At 44.0% G+C, this 20920-nt stretch overlaps 1 protein-coding gene across 4 annotated transcripts in view; it reads right to left on the reverse strand.

Moving 5' to 3' along the window:
• Nucleotides 1–20920, reverse strand: part of PKNOX2 (PBX/knotted 1 homeobox 2) — an 88003-nt gene that overhangs the window by 23780 nt on the left and 43303 nt on the right. For 2 of the 4 annotated variants that reach the window (XM_040534214.1, XM_040534213.1), the window contains exons 3-4: nt 12705–12789; nt 4127–4235 (exon numbers count right to left, since the gene is read on the reverse strand). In XM_040534214.1, coding sequence (XP_040390148.1) covers nt 4127–4210 — 84 coding nt within the window. In that variant the 5' untranslated portion in view covers nt 4211–4235; nt 12705–12789. Of the gene's footprint in view, nt 1–4126; nt 4236–5388; nt 5490–12704; nt 12790–13138; nt 13291–20920 lie in introns of all 4 variants that reach the window. The other 2 variants (XM_040534217.1, XM_040534215.1) reach the window with 2 other exon arrangements.

The raw sequence follows: 20920 nt of genomic DNA on the forward strand, positions 1-20920 counted from the left end.
TACCTGCTCTCATGCTGAAATTCTGTAAAAATTAGCATTTGCCCGTTTTCCTCCATAAATCTTCTATCCTCCCCCAAGCTGGGTAGCAAAAAGAAGCCTCTGTGTCTTGCTAAATATTTTATATATGTATATAAAGACTTGTGTGTATATGTGCAGATGCCCACAGTTGTCTCCAGCAAAACTCACCCTTATAGTCAGGGTCTTGGCATGGAAAAGCAGATTTCTCACCTTGATTAAAAGCTGCATAAACCCACGTTGGGCCGAACCTGCGGCACCCATTGGTTCTAAAATGTTTGACTTTAATATCTCCTGCCTGACCTTTCACTGCTGCTACGGCTCTTGTTAATCACTGTTATTGTTCATAACTCCAAAGTTTGCCTCCTGTAAAGTCGCCTAGCACCATTGAATTTCGAATGCTCCCAACACAGAAGTAAGCTGCTGGACTGCCTTGATTTCCCTCAGACTTCTCTCCCGTGGGAGAATACATAGTTTTGGGTAAAAAAGTGGGGTTCACCCTATCAGTTTGGGTTTCTGTCTTCTTTTTTTCCCAATTTCTAACTAAAACCAAAATGCAAGTATTGCATTTGCACGGCACTCTGGCTGTGCCATTAAATACCTCCCCTTCCTCTTTTCTCATTTTTCCCTTTTTTCCTCCCTGCTAGCTCCACTGAGAATTACTTTACATTTTTGGGGGGGAAATGGCTTTTTTTTTCCTTTTCCCCTTTTTTACTTTAACATTCATTTACTGGGACGTAGAAGCCCATTTTGTGTCCTCACCGGCAGTTGGAGCCCCAAAATCCTGCCAAGTTGGCTGTTTGCAGCTGAGTCTGCAACTAATTGGGCTATTACTCACAAAAAAGCCTCCTCTGCGGCTGTTTCGAAGCCATTACCTCACCTTGGACTAAAGAAAATAATCCCCGCGCCTAATGCAACCTCTGATGAACAGCCCGGCCGTGCCAAGTCGGCGGAAAAAAGTAGGAGAGGTTGCTCCAATGCAAGTGTTTGCAGACGGATGGGGGTGCTGGGCAGGGAGGAAGCCAAAAATATGGCTGAAAGGGGCTTTACAGGGATAAGAAGGGAAGAAAAATGCAGCCGGTTTCCGTCCCAGGAGCATGAGCGTCTCCATGGCGGGAAAATGGGGAGAAAATGCAGGAAAACCTGGGAAAAAGGGTCTGGATTTAGGTAGAAGTGCAGGAAACAGAAAAAATGCAGATAGGGATGTCGTGCCTGCATTCTCTCCTCTGAGATGTCCTGCCCAGTAAATGCTCAAGTTTCCCACACAAGCTGCATCAGGGCAATTTTTTTTTCCTTCCAGAAAACAGCCAAAAATATGCACATGAGAGAAAAAAAATGTAAAATATCCCTGTGCTTTCGTAAAACTCCTGGTTAAAGCCAGGGGTGAATTCTGAGCTGAGGGAGCGTCAGGGATTTCTGCAGTATCACTTGCTGCATCACCTCCCAGTTATATTTGTATTTATGTTATATTCCTCTTTTTTTGGTTCTTTAGGAAGAAAAAGCTTTGCCAGAACCAGTGGCTGCTCGCCTGGCTCCCTGTCAGTGATCCAGGGTGTCTCACAGGTAACTGCAGCAATCCCTTTTGCTTCACAGTTTTGAAAACTACCGTCAAAGTAGTCCTATAGTATGTCAAGTCCTGAAAGCAACCACGGTGAAAGTCTTCAGGTCAAGGCAACCTGCTAAATTAGCATTATTTACCTTATTCATCAGCATTTCACAGTGAAATTTCTCAGTGTAATTGCGTGAAATCCATATGCCATTAATGCTGGTTCCGAGCCCAAAATGTGCCAAGGACACCGGTGTGTGTGTGTGTGTGTGCGTGTGTGAGGCTGATCCTAGGGAAAATCGACATCTCCACCCAATGTGTGTGTGTGTGTCACTGATCCTAGTGAAAAATTGACATCTCCACCCAATTTTTAAGCTGCAACAACAGTAGAGCTTCTGTTTTTGTCTGTGATATATCAGACACCATCCACAAAACACTTTTTCAGGGCAAGCCTTCTTTCATCAGTTTCTGTGATGAAAATGAGAATGTATTTTTAAAACAACCTCTTTTTGCTAGCTATATTTGTCCAGTTTTGACAATGAAATGGCTGATGACTTTCTGTTGTTTTTTCTTTTTAATTTATTATGGAAAACACACGGATTTTTATGCAGACTCCTTATTTCCAACAGGTAGAGTCACTTGGCGAGCGTGATCACGGTATAAATTACACTCTGTGTTATATGCTGGTAGCAGAACCAGGTGATTATTACAGCATATTTTTCCTCTGAAAGGCAGCTTTTTCCATTACTTCTTCATTTTTGCACGTTTCCGACAGTGAGGTTGATTACTTGCACGGCCTCTGCAGTAACAATATTAATGCAAAGCTCCCCCAAACCCATTTTTTAGTACTTTTCTCCCCAGGATGGTCCCCTTGGTGAGAGGTGCTTTGCAATGTTGGTTGTAGCTCTTGTAATTGATGGTTCAACTTGTTTTCTTATTTACCACTGACCTCCCCATCTCTGCCCCATCTTTGGGAAGAGGAATAAACATGCAATTTGCTTTTCCAAAACCAAGAAATACCAAATCCTTCCATTTTCAGGTGAAGAGATCACAGCAGACACAGCATACAGGAAAAACAAAACAAAACAAAACAAAACAAACAAACAAAAAACAACACAAAGTGCTCTTCACAGCAGCATTTCCTCTAAATTCCCTAAAATGAAGAAAAAATGCTTGAGCAACCCCCTCAATAGGATAAAAAAGAAGGTGTTTGGATGGCAACGGTACCAAGGGCCCCCAAATGCAACATTTTAAATGAAAATGGGGGTGCAGAAGGGACAGGGAAAGATATAGGGGATGTCTCTGTAGGATGCCATGGAAAAGCTGGGCTATTTTAAAAGTCCCTTAAATTGCCCATTAGGACTAAATCGGTGTCCCTGCTCCCTGCTGCGTAAGCGAGAAAGGCACTGCATTTCGACAGAGAGGCACTAAAAAAATAGGAGAAAGTGGGAAAGAAAAAAAAAAGAAGCTCCGAGCGGAGCAGTGGAGCGAGCAAATGATGACACAGAAGTTGGAGGAGCCATAAAAGCCCCACCGAGGCGTCATTTGCAAAAGTGACCTTTTCCCACCGAAGGAGACAAGCAGAAAGGAGGCCCGGGTGGCTTCGGGGGAGCGTAAAAGTCGCGGCAAGGCAGCAATTTATTTATTTTACTTGCAGAGAATGGTCTCTATTTTTTTCCTGGGGGGGATTTTCTGTTTTTGCAGCAACACCAGGATACAAATGGTGGAGAAACGCAGCAGGGCCAAGCTTTGCAGCAAATGCCCCTTTCAAAATGGGGAAAAAATAATGATTTCCCATAAAAGCCCTAAAAAACTGCCTTAAACATGGTGCCAGTTCAGTGCTTCACCCAGATCATTCACGCTCAGTCTCCGCAGATGGTCACTGCACCCCAAATCAGAAATATGGATTTACCCCCCAAAAGTTTGAAGTAGGCTGTGAGGAGTGGGACCGTCCCCAAAATCTGACCTCAGTAAAGCCCAAATCCCCACATCCAGCACATTGGGGTGCTCCGTCTGAGTTTCTCTTGGAACAAATTCCTGTTCTTATAATAACTAACTCTGTAATGACGCTTGGAAAGGAGGTTATTTGACCCCTTGGAGCAACATTGTAGATGAAGTCTTTTTTTCCCTGAGACGGATTGCCAAAAGTGCCGTAAAATCAATCAAAATGCCATTCAAATTGCCTCAAAAGACACTTTACTGCAAAATATCGACGCTGCACTGGGAGACTGGACTGGATGGGGGCACTCATTGCATCAACAGAGGCAAGACAGATACCCCAAGTATGCCACCAGGAAAACCCTGCAACCCCAAAATGAGCCAAAAATGGGGGAAACAACAACAACAAAAAACACAAGGAGGTTGTCCTCAGATCCTTTAATACTGCAACCTGGGATGCAGTGAGAGGGGTTTCATTTTTGCCAGTCTCCAAAATGAAGAGTTTGGGGTGAAATATTTTATACTGATCATATTTAGCAAGGCAGGGTAAATGATGCATGGGAAGATGAGCTGGGCTGGGGGTCACAGAGAGTTTTTTGGGGGGCGCAGGTGCTGGGGGACACTCACCTGTGGGGTGTCTTGGTAGGGAGGAGGGGGCACCGTCTGGGTGGCCATCATCGTCAGAGCCGGTGCCGGGGAGACATGGTGCATCCTGGGTGGGAGTCACATCGAGAACCTGAGGGCAAGAGAAATGCTGCTGGATTAAGGGCAAAACTGTTCCCCAAACCCTCCCAAAAGGGAAAAAAAAAAAAGACAGAAAGGAGAGGTAACATCCCTCACATGAGCACACAGTGCTCCCCCAGCTAGTCCCTGGAAGAAACACAAGATGCCTTGATGACCCTTAACTTGATGATTCATTGAGATCTGTGATTTTGGATGAGAAATGCCTCCAGGGCAAAGTGAAGAGGGCTATTGGTGAGGTGACCTTCCCTGGGGAGTGGCCAGGTGAGAGCAGAGCTCTTGGAAATGATGGCTGCAATTGGTGGAGCTCATTATGATTTCCCCCATGTGAACCCTGGTGCATCCAGGGCTTTGCTTTCCACCCCTTACTCCTATAGCTATGTGCCTATATGGAGATTTCCATTCCCTTTTCCAGTTATTCCTCCTTTTGGGAAGCGGGAAGGGAAGTCAAAAATGCAAAATCTTCTCTTTCCTGAAACTACATACCAAAAAAAAGAACAACCTAAAAAATGATGTCTCTTTGCCTTTGCCACCATGGAGTAATGCTGTATGCTCAATCCATTGCACACTCAACTTATGTTGAGTATCCGATGTTGGGTTGACCAACCCAGTTGCCTCCTATGTTGAGTTGACTGACCCCATGGCAATTCAACACACAGAAATGAGGAAAGTAGATTCAAATCCTTGCTTGATTTGAGCTAGGGAGAGAACCCTGATTGCACAGGGTTGCACACCCCAGATGGACATTCCTGAAGCCAGGGGCAGGCTGAGATATGCTCCCCTCAACCTCTCCTGAAGTTGCTGTTCTTTCTGCAAATGCATACCTATTTGGGGGGTGGGAGGTGGAACAGAGTTTTTTTGGAGGTATCTTCAGGCCCCATGGCAACGGGCAAAGAAGAGAGACACTGGGACGGGACAAATTTGCAGAGGACCTTTTGGCTGGACACGATCTCCAAGGTAGACCTGATGACCAAGAGCAACCAAAGAAGCAGGTCTTTGCTCAGAAATGCCTCTTTTCTTATTATTTGTTTGCAGATGGAGGGTGGCTTCAAAAATCAAGCCAATAAACTTGCTAAAATAAATAAATAAATAAACAAGCAAGCAAACAACAAGCCAACCAAACTAAAAAAAAAAAAAAAGCAACCCACCACCATCCTGGGTCCTCTCTGAGGCTCTGAGCTCTGTATTGAGCAAATTCACAAAGCCACCTGGCGAAATCTCCCCAGAGCTTCCAAAGGTGCATTTCTCCCTGCAAAACAAGGCACAGCTCATTTTTGTCAGAGATGATATCTCTCAAAGGCTTCGCCTGGTCGCTCTGCCTGTCATTGAGCTGTGCTGGCTTCTCATCTGGAGAGGAGCCCCATGCAAAGTCCTCTGATATTGCCAAGGGATCTACCAGTAAGTAGCGATAGAGTTGCTTCTCCAGTGCAATGCTGACCTGTGGGAAGAAATGTTCTCACCCAGGGCACAAGAGCAGAGGTGGGTTTGGAGTCTTCAGATCAGTCCCCACAGTCATTCAGTGGTAGATCTGCAATATTCTAGTCTTCTTCATGAGGCTTTGGGCTTTATAGGAACCACAGGGCACCAAGAGCACAGGTGGCCATGCCCATGTGGAAAGCTGAGTGCTGTCTACATGGCACGAGTGTCAACCACCCTTATTGTTTTGAATGAATAATTAAAAAAAAAAAGCAACGTGTAATTACTTATCACACACTTCGCACTAGTATGGTGCCCCACGAATAGCTTATTAGGAGAGCACACCCAAAATGCTGTGCATTGGGAAGGCAGAGTGGGGTCCTTGCATGACACAAACATCTTGAAGAAGGCTATTGTATTTATGGGATTAAAACCCTAGAATCATAGAATCTCCTGAGGTGGAGAAGACACATGAGGATCATTGAGTCTAAGTCCTGAAATGATGCTTTTTATCTTTTTTTCCTCTAGCAAAATTATCTGTTCCTTGCAGCTTAGAATCTGTGGGGTCAGATGTTAAAATTCGGTTTGCGGCTCAAGCATCCCCATCCCCAAGAGGCAGTGCAAAAGCCCCTGGGGGAAATGGCCTCACCAGAAATAGCTGCAGCCGGGAGAAAAGCAAAGAGCTCAGCATTCTGCCAGTCCAGACATCTTGGTGGGAGGCTAAAAAAATAGAACACACACCCAGAGATGGATATTTTGGGGGAAAAACCCTGCTTGGCATCTGTTGTTCATGCTGGGTGCAAGCCTACCTTTAGCAGGCCGCAATTTATTACAGGGTGCAGGCTTTTTGGCTGAATATATTCCCAGAAGGTGGCAGTCCGGAGCCCAATTTAATTGCTGAATATCATCTAACCTGCTCACTAAATCAAACCGTTCTTTGAGGCTTTAAGGGCGTTGATTTGTTCGGAGAATAGGACTTATAGCCAAATATAAAAAGGGATAAAAATGAGAGACAGCTGTTGCTGATAGTGGTATATTTATCTCAGGGAAACAAATGCACTTGGGCGCTGTAAATATCCGGGGAAGTGGCTGGCGCCCACGGGAAGTACCGGACGGGTGCCTTGTGTGGGAGCCCCCAGCCATGAATCTTGGGATAACGGTGCAAAGCTGTCAGCACTTTCCCGCAGCCCCAAAGATTTATTGGCAGCGAGGCGCTTCTTCTAAGCACAGGGACAGTTCAAAAGCTGCTATATTATGCATTAATCCTTATTTTTTTAACATCTTCCGCCCCCCCCCAAATGATTTTAAGTGAGTGAGCTCTTTGCTATAGTCATCCAGATGACGAAAGGAGAAATGGGAGGATGCACAGAGCAACACCCAATCCTACCAACACCTTGCAGACCAGCTCAAGCAAATGGTCACATCTTGGGCGATCAGTGAATTTTCAGGGAGCCGACAAGGGCAGGAGTAATTGCAGCCCCCTCACAGGGCATCATGTGGAGCAGAGAATTTTTGGGCAATAAAGTCAATAAATGCTCTTTTCATTTCCAGAAGGGGCAGTACTTTAGGTTTTGGCAGCAACCTGAGATCAAAGTATCCTAAATTTCCTTATGAAATTAAAAATATTTCAGCTACCACTGAAACATTGCCATTGAATTGGAAATGTATTTCCCGAAGAGCTTGTGTCTACCTAAAAGAGTCGCAGCTCAGAAAGATTTATAGGCTGCTTTTTGCCAGCCATATATTATCTCCTCTTTCAAATTAAAATAATTACAATGAGTTGAGAAGTCATCTTTTCACAGTGGCCGCTGATGCTTCAAAATGTTTAAAAAAATCCGAGTATCGCCAGCAGTCGTCTGCCATCCTGGAGGTGAAGAGGAAATAATCCCTGACCTGCGCGATTAGCAGAACTGCTGTAAAACTGTATTAGAAATAGCACCGAATGTGAAAAAAAACATGTTGTTGGACTCCACGTTACCATTTTCTGTGGATAACATTAATATTAGCTTTGCAAGATACAACTGTTGTTTCCAAACCAATGGAAAGTAGGGATCATTTTTTCCAGCTAATTCAACAGCTTCTCCCCTGCAGCATGTGATTCATAAGTGAGGATTCAAAGTGGAAAACCATAAAGCCAGGTTTTCATGCATTTCCCTTTCTCTTCCCAAAGTTGCAAAATTATTTAAGGCACTTGACTGTGTTTTTCCAGCCACAGGAAGGTATTTCAGTGTATTAGTGGAAGATTACCTTTCTAAAAGGTGTTTTTTTAAACTGGGGGTTCGCAATGATGGTGCGTTAGTCATGCTCTGCAAGGGGCTGCAAGTTTTTTATGCCACTGTCTTCACAGAGGGGTTACGCATGCTGATGTTTATGATATATGCATTCATTATATGTGTATATGTAAGTTAAAATGAAGAAATACGGCTGACAGGAAGGGAGAGGAACCTCCAGAGAACTATACATCTTGCTCTGAAGCATGAGCGAGGACAGGTTCACCCTCTGCGGGTGACAGCATCCCTCTGCTTGCCTGTAAAGTGAATCGGGAGCGACTCTCCTCCCCCTGAACACTGAATTTCTATCTGCTGTCTGATCCTCCCCCTGCCGCCAACCTTCATTGTCAAAATTCACCTATCTCCCTGAAAGCAAAAGTTTCCAGCTGCAGATGAACACCATCTTTTCACAAGCTGTTAAAGTAACCCCCTACTGCCACCCTGAGCTCACTAAAAACACACCTGATGCTATTAAATGGTCAAAAATGGGGAACAAACACATTTTTCAAGATATTACTCATTCTCAGTTGATTCTCATGATTCCTCTGTACCAAGTGGGCTTGCATGATGCCTCATTACAGATACGTGCCAGAAATAGCACTGGGCCAGCAAATATATATATATATATGTATATATATATATATATAGAAAATATATTTTAAATACTTGGTAGCCAAATTTCCTTTACTCAATTCCAGGAGAATTTTTGCACCAGGAACAGCCAAGACACCAGTTCCCTAAATGCTGACCTTTGAAATATTCCTGACATCCCATTATTGAGTTATTTCCCAATGCAAAAAAAAAATGACAAACCAAGCCTGGGCTTCTGCTGTTGCCATGGTCTAAAGAAGGTTGGGATTTGGTATTGCTTCATGATAAACCCCTTTTCTTCTCCTAGAAAAGTTATTGACTGATACATAAGCACCAATAAAAGGGAGAGGGACACGCTGCACTGCTGGGGATGCCAAAAAACACTTGCCGAAAACCAACTGACTTCCCCACAGGACGGGAAATCTCTCCCCTGGCGGGGAAAAGAACATTTTGCATTTGCAAATCGCCCCCAGCTCCAGCTGCATGGAAAGGAGTAGGTGTGGGAGGGGGGAGCTGCTGTGGTGCATTTCTGATGAGAACAACAATTACTGCTAAATTTCTCTTCTCTCCGAAGATACCCATCCCCGCTGCCGACTAAAATGCTCCAGGGATATCTCTGCAACATAAACACAAGAATAAAACCTGCAAGAGCCAGTCAGAGCTTTAGTAGACAAGGTTAATGTACCTTGAACGGCAGCATTAAACAACTTTGTTCTTTTTTTAAGTGGAGAGCTGAGATACCTACACACATTTTAAAGTGTTACTTTTATAGAGGGAGACCATTAAAGCACCTTCCAAAAAAAGCTGGCACAGGGAAACATCAAAGAGGCTTCTTCAAAGTAACATGAAAATACTTGAATTTTGGGCAATACAGCCCCTAGCCCACCAAAAGTTCCCAAAAGAGCAGATTGTGAGTTTTTTTTGGAGGGCAAATTGAAAGCCTTTGAAGTGAAACATAGCTGATGATCCCAAAAATGTGCAAACTTCCTCTTGCCGGACATGAATTGTCCGGTAAAAGGTTCCGATTACTTGGAGAGTATTAACAAAAATAGGGAGAGGATTAATTTTCTAACAGTTCTTCGCTGCAAGCAATTAACTGTGAATAATTTATGATCAAAATCTTGCCCGATGCTTTCAAAACTTGCCTTGCACACTTCACTTTTGACTGCAACCTGCTAATCCCATGACAGAGGAACTGCTGCGCAGCCACGTTTCCAGCACCCAAACACCAAATTTTGATCCCACACCAGTCCCAAAATGGGAAGGTTTCACCCCAAAGTCCCAGCCAGGTCCAGACCTTGTCACAAAGCTTTTTGGAGGTCAAAGTTAATCCTGTTCAGCAGAAGTTTAACTGTCAGCTACATTTTTCCATCCTGCAGTCCATCACCAATTTCTCAGCCGGCGTAAACATTGCAAAGCGTGGATCATACCAGCACTGGTGCAAAAGCCAACCCTGATGCTCCAAAGATCCTGGCAAAGATCTGACCACAAACTACGCAGTCAGGAGCAGATAACAGGCAATGGCTTTTTGCAACCATTGCTGCAGCCCATAAACATCCTGTGAGTGACAGTGCAGTTTGTAGTAACACCTTTTTGGGGTGTCCATGCTTGCAATTTTCACACAAATCTCACAACACCTCTGTGAATGATTACAATGAGTAAATGCCAGTGGAAACCCGCTTTTTGGTCAGATTGCAGGAATTGGATTAAAACAGCCCACCTACCCTGACTTCAGAAATGCGGATGGCAAGACATGCACAGGAACCAAAGCAAAGATTTCCCTGGTTGTGGAAAGCACCAAAAGCAGCGTAATGCTATGGCACACCTATAAAACCCTTTCCTCACTTAAAGCTGCCTTGTTTCTTACTAAATTCTGCTAACACGCTTGTGAATTTTCCCTTTGGGAGAGGGAAAGAAATCCCTTTGGAGCCGGCTGTTTTCTTCTTTCCCATATGGCAGATAAATCAGAGCAACCAACTCGCTGAGTTTCTGCTTCACATCCCTCTCCTGCAGCTCTCCGTCTTCTCCCTGTCTTGCCTCCCCCATGGAAATGGGTGTGGATTTTTACTTTTTTTTTTTTTTTGTAACTGTATAATTCCCGATGAGAAATGGCTCTCCAGACCACAAGACACAGTGAGGTTTTCCTTGACAAAAAGAAATTCCAGGCTTTCTGGCATCAGCAGAGTGCTGTCCATGTCCCAGAGCCAACACATTGCAGCTTCTGCTACTGAAACTCAACTCAGACATCAATGATTGTGATGTGAGCCACTAGATTAATTGCCCCAATTTAAATATCTTTCATTTGCCCATTTGAAAGCTTTTCTTTCCCCATATTTCCAGCCTTCATGACAAAAGAGCACTTTGAGACATGACATGGTGATTTATACAGTCTCCAGCTAACTAGGGAGTTACAAATAGTTTTGAGCTCCTTTAAGCATGTTTGATATTTAATACAGTCTCTTCTCCATTTACTCTAAATGGTAGACCCCAAAATATGTGAGATAGCATATGAAAAAAGCCTGGCTTGAACTCAACCCAATAAATGAAATGTGTACAAAACAAGACTGTGAAGTGTTTAGGGTGTGAAATGTGCCTTTTTTTTTTGTACAGTGAAAAAAGGCACAACCTGGCCTCAGAGCTGCATCTCTACAGTTGTGCAGGCTTCAGGAGGAAAGTGGAAAAGGGGTTGTGCCTGGAAAACGTGGGGGCCAAGGGGAAACACCGTCTCAGAAGGTGGTTTTGGAGTAGATAATTTCTATCATTAACTGCCGAGAGCAACATCAGCCTTCTGCTCCAGAAGGTATCGAAGCATGCGCCCAGCATCATGTCTTTCCGTACCTTCAGTGGGATATGTCTGCATGCCCTCACCACAGTCTGCTGCATATATTGGGTCTGGCCTCCTTGCTGGAGGCCAGGCTGTGTCCTCCATGGGCATGTGCTCATGTTTTCCATAGCCTTGGCTTCCTCCAGAGGAGCAACCCAATGTCCCCAAAGCACACTGTAGGGCACTGAGCCCTATAAGCACCAGGCAGCTCACATCAAAATACTCATTGCAAAAACAGCATCAAGGCATGGAGGATCGCCCCCAAAAGAAGTCCATGTGGTGACCCCAAGCCCTCATGAATGAACCAGAGAAGCGTTTTCAAGGTCAACCCAACCTGCACCTTTAATAGAAATGGGGCAAACCCACATCCGATCTGGAATTATGAGAAATTCAGCCACTTCATCACACACTTAATGCCGTTTTTTTGGCCGAGGGAAGGTCACTGGTGAAAACTGGGGGTAAAAGGGCAGTCCAGGGAAAATAATCCTGCCATTATTGGCTGCCATTTATTAAAAGTGCTGTCAGAGTAGGCAAAACTCAAAGAAAAGAAGCCAAAGGTCTTGCACTGTGCTCTGCCATGCAACAAACCAAGTAAAGCTTCACTTTGAGCTGGAAGAACAGAAATAGCTTTGGGGTTTTCCCCTGAGATGCTCCCACTCTAATCTTCGCTGATTTAGGAAGAGATAAAGCACCTTTCCAGGACATTTACACAACTCAAAAGTAGCACCTCCGTTTTCAGTCTGTTTTGTTAACGACCAAAGATTTCTCTTTGCTCTGTTAGGAGGAAAGTTGCAGCCAACAGAGATTTATTTTCTTTGTCACCCTCCGGGTGCCTACAGTTTTGGCACAGAGCAAACACATTTGTCACTCCGTCAAGCCCTAATTTTAGTGATTGGGGCTGACTAAAGAACTGTGAGACCCTTGGTTTCATGTACATCTTATTTTAAGCTCTGTGTTTAAGTTATTTTTAACTGGTGACCATTTCTCCACATCCTACTGATCTGCCAATATTTTGCAGTGATAACAGCCCATATTTTGGGTATTTTTACATAGAAATCTGTGTTTTACTCTAGGCTAGCCATGGCTTTATGGCTTTTAACAACGTGTTCTCAATACTTGAGCTTTAAAGCAAGATTCCCTGCACTGCCTGATTTCTAAAATAAATAAATAACAGAAAACTCAGCAAAAATATGTAATTCCCCTCTACATGCTCATGGAAGAAGGGAAGAGGCAACATAATTACAGGGGTACCAGAAAAGAGCAGAAATCCCCCAAATAAAGCCCCACTGAGGTCACAACTCACCATGTCCCTGTCAATTAATACATATCATTGCCCAATTAATATAAAATGAAGCCACTTTACCGTTTGGGGGGTGCTCAGGGAGCTGCTGTCCTTCAGGTGTTCTCCCCCAGCCCCAAAAGCAAGACTTCTGGGTATGGGTCACGACCTGGGAAAGTAAACGGTGAAATATTGAATACTGAAAGAAAACAATGAAATGGAAAGATTAAATATTAAGCAGAGGATGAAGCTTTCTGTGCTAGGTCCTTTGGCATCATCAGTGAAGTCACTGTGGCCATCGCCGATAGGCAAGTCTGCTCTTATAGCATGTTTTTTGCAGGACGGGGCAGAAAGTAGCACCAAGGAAAATACAGGTGGGAATAGCCCCTTGGAAAAGCTTTCCCCCCTGGGAAAGCTGAGCCAATGGCTGACCTAGATCAGACCCCAGGGACATGCCCAGGCAGCTCTGGACATCTCCAAGGAAGGGCAAAAATAAATCAGAGTTTTAGGGGGCGAACCAAGATGTGTCTGGAAAATGAAGACGTGCTTGTTGCCAGTATATCCACAAAGGAATATCTGCCAGTATGTCCTGTCCTGTCCCTTGCTGCTCCTCAGTGGTGGCAAATCCCCGGCATGGGATCTCACAGTGGGTTAGCAGTACGATCTGGGTCTGAAATGGAGAAAATAGGGGAAAAGCTGTGAAGCTGCTGCTGCTGTTGGCCATGCCCCTGTTTTGCACTGGCTGTCACCATCCCTGGGGTTAATTATAATCATTGCTTGAGTGTAAATATGCCTTTTACACTCCAGCTCAGACAGCGTGAATTAGGAAAAAAACATTAATTCAAAAACAAGGAGAGCTGGATCAAGAGGTTATTTAATAAGCAAAAGTCCATACAAATGTTAGAGATGATGCTGCATCTCCCAAGGATCTGGTCTTTAAGGAGGCTGAGATTGGGATTTCTAGGTCCATCCAACCAGATCAAGTGGCAAAATTTCCCTGCCTAAATGGGATTTAGCTGCCTAACCCACTTAAGCATGTCTGCAAATTACTGTATTTCTCAGTTCAGCTTTAATTATCTCACTAAATGCCTTCACGGATCTCCCTCTCTGCAGTGCTTCCCATGTCAAAAAAAAAAAAAAAAGAAAAGAAAAAGGAAAAAAAATTTTAAAAAGGAAAAGAAAAAAGAAAAAAGAAAAGGGAAAGGGAAAGGGAAAGGGAAAGGGAAAGGGAAAGGGAAAGGGAAAGGGAAAGGGAAAGGGAAAGGGAAAGGGAAAGGGAAAGGGAAAGGGAAAGGGAAAAACAACAACACAGGAGTAGGTCTGTAAGGGCAACTTAAAATTTGGCAAATCGGTGCTAGTCCTTGGCAAGACAGTAACCAGAGACCCACCAAAATCAAGAAAAAGATATGTGTTGCCTAAAACCTTCTGCATATCAGACAAAAGTAAAAAGTGAAGTCGGACTGAGTAATGACTGGCATGGCCATGAATGCCTTTTGCGTGTTTTCTGAAAAAAAAAAGTGAGCAAAGAAAGTGCCATTCCTGGAAACCTGGACAACATCGAGGCCTCCAACAGATACTGGAAGCAAGTGGGTTATTTCAAAGCAAAACCAGGCAGTAGGAGACAAAACTCCTCAGATCTCTGAGATATATACACAGATATACATCACCTCTAGATATTACCTCTATCTTAGGTGATAAATATCACCTAAGATCTCCAATATATGTCTGATATATCTACCTTGATATAAATCACCTCTAGAGAGCTCCTCAGATGTCCAATATATGTCTGATATATACATCTATGATATATGCCACAGGTCTGGAGCTCCTAAAATGTCCAATCTGATACATCTCCCAATATGTATCATATCCATCACCACTAGAGAGCTCCTCAAATCTCCAATGTACGTCAAATACATCTACCATGCTATATATAACACCTCTACAAAGCTCCTCAAATCTCCATTAAACATCTGCATCCCTTGATACACACCACCTCTGGAAAGCGCCTCAGATCTTCAATACGTCTGTCTACCTCGATATATGTTACCTGGTACAGAGCTCCTCAGATCACCAACATATGTCTAGCATCCCTTGATCTACCAGTGCTCAGATCTTGAATGTACATCTGATATATGTGCCTCAATACACATCACCTCTAGAGAACTCCTCAGACCTCCAGTATACATCTGATACACACTGGGTGTGTATCACCTGGTGGAGCGCTCCTCAGATCCCCAGGATCCACCCAGTATATCTACTGTGCCGATCCCCAGGATCCACCCAGTACATCTACTGTGCCACACACCACCACTGGGGAGCTCCTCCAGTCTGCAACACATGCCTGCGGTACGCATCTTCAACACGTCACCGGCAGAAAGCCGCACCTCGCCTGGTGGGAGAATCATGACAGCCATTCCCTCTGGTTGTAATTCTACCCCGAGTCCCCTGTAATAACAGCACTCACTTTTTCATGCCTTCACACACTATATCCACGATTGCAGCCAAGGGTACAGAAGAGGAGGGGCCATGGGGAAGGTCCCACAGAAAGTGCCGTTCCTGGAAAACTTGGCGACATTGAGGCCTCCAGATGTTGGAAGCAAGTGGGTGATTTCAAGGCAAAACCAGGCAGAAACAGCCCAACAGTGATAATGCAAAATAGCTGTTTGTACAGTGTGTTTCAGTATCACCCATGTGATTTCTCCACCCAACCTCCCAAAACACCATCTGACTTCCCAACACTATTGTTTGAGCACACATTTCTGAGTCTGCTCTTGCTGCAAAACGTTCTTCTTCCATCCAGAAATTGGACCCAAAACCTCCAAACATGGAAACCTTGGTGAAGGAGCAGAAAGGGCAAGAAGCCTCTTGACTCCTCAGGCACGTGTAAGTCCTGCCAAAAGGTTTAGAGACTTAATCTGGGCTATGCTAAACACTCAGATGGGTCTTGAGTTCCCAAACTCTCCAACTGCAACAGCAGCTTAAATATCATTAAGGATATTTACGATCAGAAATAAAAAACCAATGGGCTCGTGCCTTGGAAGAGCATGCAAGGGCTGACGCCAAATACCTGTCAAGGACCCAGGACTTGACCTGCTTTGGATTTGTCCTGACAATGTTACAAAAACTTTGTATTTTGCAGCAATCTGTCATCTCTGTAGAGTCTTTTTTCCTCCCATGGGAGAGACTTTTGTCATCTGGGCTTGCTGCAGGAACAAAACATGAGAACTGGAAGAAAAGGAGCAGATAAATAGGGCTTTGCTAGTGCTAAAATAGCTTTGGCAGACTCTGCAGTCCCAAGCGATGCAGATTTTCTTCTTTGGAGGTGATCAGGGCTGAGATCTCGGATGCTGCATGCACCTGCACTGACAGGACATAAACACAGCGTTTGTGTGGTTTCTGCACAAAAGATGCAATTTTTGTCCCTGTCACAAAGAGCGCAAATAGCCAACATTTCTCCAAACACCCTTGCAAAGGGAGATAAGTTTTTTTCAGCCAGCACACACTTTTAGCAACTTCAAAACGCATCCTTTGAAGTTTAGCAGAGGCCTTTGAAGTCCTCCTGATGCAGGAGGAATGGAGGGGATGCCTCTCCAAGACGTTCCACTGCAGGCAACACAAGCTGGTGAGACACACGGTGTCGTGGGTACCCACTGTCACATGGAGCATCTGCAGGAGGGTTACAAATGAGACACCTGTCGATGGCAATAATATGACTGCATCATGTCATTGCATGGATTGCATCAATGGCAATCCCCATAACACCCTAAATCCCCATCTTCCCAACCTGAATGACATACAACAGCGGAGATGGGATCCCAGGTCAGGTACCAGTATCCCAGGACCTCAGCCTGTACCCAGGCTTCAAACAAATGGTCCGCTAGAGCATCTCTGTTAATAAACATCTAAATAAGGGTAAGGAAATGCTAATTAAGATGATATTTAGTTAGAAAAAAATATTCCAGGATTTTTGAAAAAAATCTAGGGTTTTTAAGCTCTGACTGAAGATGTTTTCTGGCAAGTTGCCTTGCTTCCAGTGTGAGCAGATCACAATGCTTCCAATGTCAGCAGGTCGGTGCTGTTTAATTGCGGCTATTGGTTTTTAACAAATTTAATACCAGCTCCTTTAACCTGAGTGAAAATAACAAACGATGAAGTCCCCCTAATAATGCTTTGCTGAATTATTTTTATTACGCACTCTACACTTAGGAGTCTGTTGCAAGCTGTGCCGGCCCCAAACTCTACATCCGTGGTGAAAACCAGAGAAACCCTGTATATGTGCAAAACAGTATAAAAGCTCAAATTTCAGGTTTACTCTTTTAGGAGCTCCAGCCTTACCCAAGGGGTGATCATGGCTCCCCAAGCACAGTCATGCAGCTCCAACAGCCAGTGCAATCTGGAATGAGGAGCATTGCAAAAAAACCTTTGATTTGTGTGTTTTTTTCCCAGCTGTGCAATTTCTATTCTAACTTCAGCAGCCTCCGAACATGGTTCAGAGCTGCAAGGTGGGGATGCTTGAAGGCGCAAAGAGCAATATGGCATTTTCATCCTTCCACCTCCCCAGATCCACAGGCTAAACCTGCTGATGCCCAACCTGTTTCATTGCTCAGATGGTAAAGAGAGCAAAAAGATTTAAAACATGCTAAGATGCATGCAGTATTTCTGCACTTCCACAACAGCGAAGCCATGGCACCCAGCACCATGGTGAGACGCAGTCCAGGATATGAGCCAGTTGAGTCCACCAGCAGAGCCCAGCCCCTCTATAGGCGATTTGCATTATCCAAGGGTGGGCACGTATGGAAGTACTGGAAACCAACCCCCATGCACGTGTGCACATCTGGGCATGGGGAACAAAAGCATCACACTGATAAATAATGAAAAGTCAAAGTGCCCTGCAGAAGTGGCACCATACTGTTCAGCCTCAGGCGAGATGGAGGAAAATTCGGTGCCCATGAGGTCTGGAACAGTGGGATTAATAACACATCAATTTTAATGCAGGGTGGTTTTTTTTTTTTTTTTTTTTTTTGGTTTTTGTTCTCCCCTCCGCCCCCCCCCCCCCCTTTTTTTTTCTGCTTCACAAACAGCAAAGTGAATGTTTGAGCATCTCTGCGGGGGGTTAATGAGGACTCTGATTAGTTATTCAGATTTGCCGATGCTGCCTCCATCCATCCTCAGACAGGGAATAGCAGGAAAGGGTTTGCAGAAAAGCTCTTAAAGACGACCTGCGTGGCTTTCACAGCCTGACTGTCTGCAGGTCTGGGGTAATTCATGCTGCAGGACTTCTCAAAAACCCTAGTGCCAGCTTTAGGGCAGAAAAGCACATTGGGAAGATGTACAGATCATTTGTGGGGGAATCAGAAAAACTCCTGTGATACAATACATGTTGGGCGATGCTGATTCCTACAAAGACTTGAGGGAAAATATTTGGATTTTTTTTTCTTTTTCACATGAAAAACAAATTATTGAGTGCTTTTAATCAAATTTTGTACAATTATAGTGTGAGCCACATGAACAAAAAAGATGGAGGCATGGAAAGAAGGAAGGAAGGAAGGCAAGCAGGCAGGCACTGTCCCAAGAGCTGCCACCAGACTGCAAAAATGCAGCATCTTCCAGTGTAGCAATATTTTACACAGTCTCACATAATAAAGTGCTAACAAAGTGCTTTACGTCCTTGCACAAAAGCAAGTAGCTCACCTCTTCGTTTCTTGGCACAGAAATTCATTAAACAGGTTGAGCTCACTCGCCACTGAAGAGTTTGGGGGGTTTATTTCCAGATTTACACTTTTGTCATTCACCTGCATCAAAGAAAGGAACCTGAGCAAGTAGATAGCAGGTACCTGTAATGATGCTGCAGAAAGGTTTGAAGGAGGGAGCTAGAGTGGCATTTTGTAGCACTGCAAGGGGGTTTAGTCAAGCAAGCTGGGCACTATTCTAGTATTCACAGGTGTGGTCAATATGCAATATTTTAGGCGTAGACACAGTGGTGACAATACTCTCTCAATGGTGAATTTGTCCCAACAATGAACACTTTATTTCTAGTCCAGTGGAGAGACCAAGTTGGTTCTTCCTTTGATAGAAAGCGTCACTCAACTTAGTGCTCAATATTTTTTGGGGGGGTAAGCTTCTAGGTATCCATATCACTCCCCATGATGCCCACCAGTTCAGCTGGGATGTCAAAAGAAAGACAAACTGGAGTCAAGCAGTTGGTTCTGCAAATGCCAGGCAATGTGCTGGGGCTCTCCAAACCAAACAGGCTCTTTTCCCTGGGATCACCTCCATATGCTTTGTTTCTGTTTTAAATGGCATGCTAATTGTTCTGAATTAAGAGCTCCAGCTGGAGGAGCAAACAAGCAATTTGCAACCTTGAAGATAACACCCAACTCATCTCAAGTGATTTAAGTTTTGGGGGGAAATCACGTCCTTCTGGTTATGGAGTGTGAATGCTGACCAAAGAAATTGTCTGAATGCATGCACTTGGGCTAAAATCACATTGCTGACATAATTAATGCACCCATTTAACAGAAGTGGATATTAGCACCCAGCCACAGGAGGAGGTGGGATGGTAAGAAAAGGAAAAAATCACTGCATTTGGCTTTACTTTAGTGAAAACAGAGATATGAGCTGCCCTTTTCACTGCTGGGCGATTCTAGCAACTACAGGTAGGGCTCATGAGTGTTTTCTCCCCATTTTTTTTTTTTTTAAATTTCATTTACATTTTGTTCCACAATATGCATCCTCTCAAAACAAGATATCTTTGAAGCTTTATCTCTTTGCCTTTTTTTTTCATTTACTGCTAGATACAGGAGGTGAGAGAGAAAGACTGCAATCATTATTTGTTTACAACTCCAGATATTCAACATTGAAGGAAGTGGGTTTTTTTGTTTTGTTTTTAATTTAAATAATCTTTTTCAGCAAAAACAATGACCATTTAAAATTATTTCTAGTATCTGCCATGGTGTGGGATTTAAGAAGCAAATTCTCTCCCAACCTCCCTGTCCTGCCATGTCTTGTTTCAAGAGGAACAAACGCTGCAAGTTGTGAAGAAGACTACAGAAATGCTATTTCTCTGAAGTGAATATGTAATTGCTGAGGAAATGCAAGAAAAGAAATTCATGACTGTGACTGGGTGTCTGCCACCGGACTGAGGAGAAACTCCTCTTGCTACCCCAGCCAAGGCTGAGTTGGGAGTCAATGTCCATCCACTCCCAACAGCTTTCTGATGGCTGTGACCCATCAGATGATCAGCATAGTGGCCAGAGTCATGGTCCAACGAGGTCTTCTGAAGATGGGGGCAATTCTCCTTGTTTCTCTGTTTCGCAGGTAACTAAGGGTTTAATTGCACCACAAAGATGGGAAGCGAAGGCAGTCTTCAGTATGGACATTAAAACGTTGGTGCAACTCTTGAGGAAATCCCTCTGCAAGGATGGGAGGCACCTCCAAAATGCAGCCCCAACACCCAAGGCTATGAGCAACACTACTGGGACTCAGGCAGTCTTGAAATCCCAGGGCCAAGCCATGATATCTGTTGGCCTCCCATCTCACGTATAGTGTACCAGGAGAAGTGATAAATCATTTTGGCACACTTACTGGGAATGGCAGCCCTTGATAAAAGACCAAAACTCAAGTGAGGCAGCCTGACACTGCACTATTCCCAGCGCACTCTGTTACACAGATTAATCCTTCTTGATGGAGAATTACAATTAGGGCTTCATCTTAAGGAGATATCAGCAATCAGATATCTTATCAAATGCCAGCTCAATTATTCAAATAATCCCTGGCTCCAGATTTGGGGGCTGTTTAGGGAAAGTGGTCCGATTAATGTGCTGACGCTTCCCCATCACGTCCGACATTCTCAACTTCATGTCTGATTACAGAATTTGCATTCAATTTAATTTTTCCATCTGGAGTAAATGAATAATCCGAGTACCTACCCCATCCTTAATTACATTTGTTAAATTAAAAACTGGGATGTGAGAAATTTAAATGCATGTAGCTTTGCGGCCAGACAAACTGCACGTTCAACCTGCCGTCTCCTGCTCCAATTTCTTTCCCTTCCCCTCAGCCATGCATCAAAGAAATTACAACTAGAAAACAAAAATTCTTTATAAATGATGAAACAATAGATGATCTTTTGACATTTCCAGCGCTGTTTGCAGGGGAATGAGACAAAATGTAATAAATTCATATACTTCTGTGTGTTTCTTGGCTCCAGCAGCTAAAATTTCCATCTCTTTATGCAGGAGTCCTGGGGAGCAGAAATCCTTGATAATGCCAAACAATTCGACACTTTATTTTCTCTT

This window comes from Cygnus olor, chromosome 22 (assembly GCF_009769625.2).
Source record: "Cygnus olor isolate bCygOlo1 chromosome 22, bCygOlo1.pri.v2, whole genome shotgun sequence".
Taxonomy (NCBI): Eukaryota; Metazoa; Chordata; class Aves; order Anseriformes; family Anatidae; genus Cygnus; species Cygnus olor.